We start from the raw sequence: 5,759 nt of genomic DNA on the forward strand, positions 1-5,759 counted from the left end.
CTTCTCCTCCTCCTCCTCCTCCTCCTTCTTCTTCTTCTTCTTCTTCTTCTTCTTCTTCTTCTTCTTCTTCTTCTTCTTCTTCTTCTTCTTCTTCTTCTTCTTCTTTCTTAGCTCCAACCCTTTCTCAGCATAGAGAACAGAGCCTGGCCTATATTAGAAACTTATTAAAAGGTTATTAAATAGATGGGATCCAGGATGTGATACTAGGACACTATAGACTCCCAATCCAGCCAGGTTTCCCCTATGCCGTCTTTGTTAAGAACCATGTATGAGGAGAAGTCATATTCACCTGACTGGTCAAGGTGAAATCATTATGAATGAGATAGATTTTGAAGTGGACCTTGAAGAGGTAGGAGGTAGATATATTACAAGTATGGCAACCCAGATGGACCTTCCTACCTGACTGCCTGCTGACTATCCTGCCTGCCTTACTGCCTAAGGGTAAGTAAAAAATGTAGCTGGGTGGGTCTGGGAATACAGTGCCAGGACTAGAGTCAGGAGAACCTGGGTTCAAATCTAGCCTCAGGTACTTCTTAACCGTGTGGCCCTGGACAAGTCACTTCACTCCACTTCTCTAGCCCTTACCCTGCTGTCTTTGAGTTGTTACTAGTACAGAAAGTAGGAATTAAAGAAAAAAAGGAAGGGAAAGATTATGCCAAGGGAGTTTTCAAGATAAATTAGTGAGGAAATATCTTGGAGACCAGTAAACTAATGATTGGAGTGGACAGGTGAGAAGAATCTCATAAAGTTCAGAAAAAGAATGAAAAGAAGACATGGGCATTGAAGACATTTCAAAGAGAGTGTTGATTTTGGCATAGCTAAAAATAAGAAATATTATATTTGGCTCTGAACAATGAAGCAAAGCTGTGATTTTATTTGTGGGTCCCTAAATGGGAGTCTGGACTAGATTTTATCAAGTCAGCTAACTAACATTTTTTACCCTTTAATTTCCTCATATGTCCTCCAGGGATGATGGGCAAAATTATCTGTAAGATTCTTTACAAATATAATGCCCTATGAGCCTGAGTGTTTTATGTAAAAACAAACACGAAGTGTGGGCACCCTCCTATGGCACTAAGTTTTTCATGTATGCTAGTATTTGGAGGTACAAGAATGAAATGGCAAGAATTTGTCCTCCTTAGTTCTTGCCAGTAGTTCTTATGCCCTTAATAGTTAGACTCTGAAAAACAAAATTCTATATTAAAAGCCTAATTCCTTCCTGTCTCTGGCAAAAGTAGCGAATTGGATTCAAATTCTGTGCTTGTACAGTCTGGATAGGCACTAATTGACTTCTTATTTTATTTTTTAGCCTGGTCCACTTATTAATTCATTCATTTATATTTATTGGGGCCTTTTATTTTGACATTGTCAACAGTTCCGAATATAATACTTTCACCCACCTAGTTAGTCTTCCTTTGTAAAAAAAGAAAATCCACCCCACATATTGGATGTGATTAACAATATACGCAGTGTTTAGCACCTATACTCCCATACTTGTCCAAGGAAAGCAGAAAGGATCATTTCTTCATCTCTTCTCAAGTCCCAAATGATCCCTTATAACTATGTAACACTGGGCTTCACTTTAGTGTTCTTTTCATTTCCATTATTAGAGTCATTTATATTATTTTTCAGGTCCTGCTTATTTTACTCTGTATCAGTTCTGTGAAGGTACTGTGAAGATGGGATTAACTCTCTCCTTGCCTACTTTAAAATTTAATCAATAAAAGGAACACACCTCTACCTAACCCTAAAGTAGGGGAAGTTCACAAACTACTTACTAAAGGGGTTTGTACCTTCAGGAGCAACTGACTTCCCCCTGGGCAGTCCTAAGCAAATTTAAAGACTACAATTGGTCCCTTAAAGTGGAGGAAGAAACAAGAAGTGATGCAAAGAAGGGTCTCTAAAGTGGCTGAAACTTCCTGTCAGGAGGTCTTCTAACTCTTTTGAGTGTGGACGTGGGAGTCTAGAATTTGGTAAGATTGCTCTTAGATCTTCCCCTTTGGACTACAACATTGAATTAAGATGGGATTAATTCTACCCTGCCTATTTTTAGATTTAGTCATCAAAAGCGTAAACACCCCACTTAATCCTCAAGTAGGGGAGGTCTGTGACCCATGTGTGCAAAAGTGGGTGATGAATCAGAATTGACTGATTCCCCCTTGAGCAGTTAGTCCTAAGCAAAGCCTTTGTTGTGATTGGTATACATAAAATGGGAGGAAGACACAGGAAGTGATGAAAGAAATGGTCATTATAAATTGCAAGAACTTCCAGGGCCACTCTCTCTTTGGCCTTGAACTGGATTTGGAGGAGTTCTGACTGAGGACCTTGGACTGCTTTATATTTCTCCTTAGAACTACACATGGGTGAGTGAAAAAAAAGGCTGACTCCCTTCCTTAGCTCCCCTGGAGGTACTAGACTCCGGAGGGGCCTCTTGATTGGGAGGAGGCCTCATGGCTAAAACCCTTGTTAATTGACCTTTAGGCTCTCTGGCTGGGAGCCTCTGTAGCCCTGCTGGAGTAAAGCCAGGGCTTGAAAACATAGTTTAGCTCATTAAGGTAGATCTCTTACTCTGTCCTCTTCTCATTTCTCTACTTTCACTCTCTTCCTATATTTTATAAATAAATTGCTAAAAAATCATTTGGAATTAGGTAATCAATTCCTGACAACCACCCTTTTATATTCAGTCCAACATAATAATTTTCCCGTTTTACATTGGGTGAGTGAAAAGTTGACTCCTTTCCTGGTTTCTGGAGAGATTAGTTACCTGAGGAGGCCATGTGGTTATTCACCACTGGGTCCTCCAGCTAAAAGGCCCTCCAGTGGAAGGCTAATTAGCCCATCCTGAGTTGCGCCAGGCACTGGAGAAAAATTTAGGGTGATAAGATAGACTGCTTACTCTACCCTTTCACATTTCTCTACTTAACTCTTTCCCTCTATTTTGTAAATAAAGTTGCTAAAAAGTTATAATATTGGGGTGACCACATTCTCTCATATTTAGCCAAACCATATCAATTTTATCCCCTACAACAGGATTAATTCTCCCCTTGTCTATTTTTAGCTAATCAAATCAAGAACTTAAAGTACCCCTACTTAACATTAAGTATGAGAGTTCACAAGTCACTTATGATAGTAAGTGACAACTACAAAGGCCACTGCCACCCATCCTTGGGCAGTGGTAGGCAAATTGAAAGACTGCCATTGGTTTCTGTGAAGAAGGAGGAGTGATAGGAAGTGACAGGAAGTGACATGGAAAAAAAGGGTATAAAAAGAGACCAACATGGTCTAAGATTCATTCCTTTCCTGGCTTCTGGAGAGATTGGTTCCGGAGATCCCTGCCTTGGCTTTGAGGAGACCTTTTTCCTGGATCCTGGTTGGCTTGCTGGGTGAGTGACTAAGATTCCTGCTTTGACTTTGGAGGAGCCTTCATTGGTAGAAGCTTGGCTGAAGACATTACCCAGACTTTCGGCTGAGGATTACCAGGAAATCTGCATGGAGACAGAGTCTTGGGGAAGCCCTACTGGGGCTGAGTCTGGCTTATCAGGAGAAGAATAGAATCTGTCTCTTTATCTACATTTTTCCACTTTCACTCTTTCCACCTCTTTGTAAAAAAAGCTGCTAAAAGTCATTTTGATTTAAGCTATAATATCTTTAAATTGGTGACCACAATATTACCATAAACCTAAATTTAAAATCTTACAGTTCCTACAAGTCTCCCTACATTTCCTTGCATTCCTTATGTTTGTCATTTCCTATGGCATGCAAACCCCCCATCAAATTCATAATTTGTTCAATCATTACCCAATTGATGCCACTGCCTTGCATTAATTATTTTTGCTACCATGAAAAAATGCTACAATGAATATTTTGGATGTGTAGCACTTTACTTACAGAATTTGATCTTCTTAGGGTGATTGTATGTCTAGCAATAGAGTCTCTGAGTCAAAGGTTATGAAGACTGGGGTATTCCAAAGACCCCAGCTCTTGGGATAAGAACTTACTATTTAGGCTTTATGCAAAGAGGCTAAGGATACAAAGACAGAAGTGAGACAGTGCTTGCCCTCTTGGACCCCATTTTCTTCAGAGTTAATGTGTGCTACTCTATTGACTTTCATTGCAAAAACCAGAAGCTTCATAATCTCTCCCCTCCCAGGAAACTTAAATTAATCCTGGCTCTGAAGAATCCTGACAGTAGAAGGAACTATTTCTTACCCTGGTAATCTTGTTATTTAATTTATCTTGGACTTGTTTTCTTCAGCTAAAAAAAAAAGAGGATTAGGCTTGATGTCCATTGTAGCTCTAAATATACAATCTATAGCTCACTAGAATGGTTTCTATATTATATAGGCATGTTCTGGCTCCTCTGTTACTTCCTATACACAACATTCCATCTTTGTATAGTCTGTCTACCATGCCTGGAAAGTTTCTTTGTCATCATTTTTTGGTTCTCATAACCTTTACATTCCTTCAATGCTCAGCTCAAATAGCCTACCAAGGAAAGGAATGTAGAAGAGCAGAAATAACACTGGCTTCAAATGAACCATTTGCTATCTTTGTAACTTTGTTCAATTCATTTAACCTTTTGGAGCCTCAGATTCTATATCTTTAAGATGAGAGCATGGACTCCAAGACCTCTTAAATCACTTTTCTTTTTCTAAGTCTTTGGTCCACTGATAAGAGCCTTTCTTCACTCTCCTAATTATTAGTTTTCACCCTCCATGCCAAATGATTCTATGTAGACAACTTGTATTTTCTTTTATGTGTTATTTTTCTCTAGTAGAATGTAAAGCCTTTGAGGAAAGGAACTCTCTGCTTTTTATCTCTGTATTCCTAGTGTCCAACATAGTGTCTGGCACATAAAGAGCACTTGAATCCCTCTTGAAATTGTACTGAATTGAAACAATTGAATTTGAGACCCTTAACATGACTTTAAATCTTCAGGGGAGTTACTTGGGGATAACTCAACTGCTTTCATTGAATCACAGGATAAAGCCCCTTACCTTGTCAAAAAATGTAAAGATGTCCTTGGAGTCCATCTGTAGCATGTTCCCAAGGATGGGAAGAGGAATTGGGCCAGGTGGGAGCCTCCTTGCTTTATATCCTTTGTTCCATATTAACTGGAAAAATAAAAAACAGACAAGGGCAAGAGTGGTGAGTCCCCAGAAATCCATGGCAGCTACAGTGCCTAATGAAATGCCAGGGCACAAATGCAAAGGTGGCAATGACTAGTAGCAAAAAAAGGGTAGCACTGATCACCCAGTAGAGAGTCTAGGATCCTAGAAGCAAATGGAATTTGATATTTAAATAATATTTTATTGCATCATCTGTAGGAAAAGGACAAGTTCAACATTAACCTCTTCTGCAAGTTCCTTTGTTAGTATTGTGGTTAATCTTTATTGAATGAGAATAGTTAGTCTCAGAGTGTTTCTGTGTCTGTTCAATCTTTTTTGGTCATATTTCAGCTTCCTTCCCTTCTCCAACCTATTGTTGAATGAGTATTCTGGTGTTTTGTGTGTTCAAGTGTTGGGGGACAAGGGGGAAGAATTGCCTTTTCCCAAGGACAGCAAATTGGGTTCATTCATTCCTTAGCTTTAGAGAATGACTATTTTACTCTTAAGGACAGTGACAAAGACAAGTGTAGTGAAGATGCAAAGCTTGGAATCCCTGTAAAGGTACAGGGATAGCCTCACCCAGAATTCCAGGGGACCCCCCTGGAGAACTTTGGGTGAGGGGGCAGTTGAGAAGGGTTTGAGACAGTTATT

General features: G+C 39.5%; 1 protein-coding gene across 2 annotated transcripts in view; it reads right to left on the reverse strand.

The window, feature by feature from the left end:
* LOC123238257 (cytochrome P450 2C23-like) overlaps positions 1-5,175 on the reverse strand; it is a 32,881-nt gene extending 27,706 nt beyond the window's left edge. For both annotated transcript variants that reach the window (XM_044665763.1, XM_044665761.1), the window contains exon 1: positions 4,998-5,175. In XM_044665763.1, coding sequence (XP_044521698.1) covers positions 4,998-5,168 — 171 coding nt within the window. In that variant the 5' untranslated portion in view covers positions 5,169-5,175. The remainder of the gene's footprint in view (positions 1-4,997) is intronic.
* Positions 5,176-5,759: the final 584 nt, after the last annotated feature.

This window comes from Gracilinanus agilis, chromosome 2 (assembly GCF_016433145.1).
Source record: "Gracilinanus agilis isolate LMUSP501 chromosome 2, AgileGrace, whole genome shotgun sequence".
NCBI lineage: Eukaryota > Metazoa > Chordata > Mammalia > Didelphimorphia > Didelphidae > Gracilinanus > Gracilinanus agilis.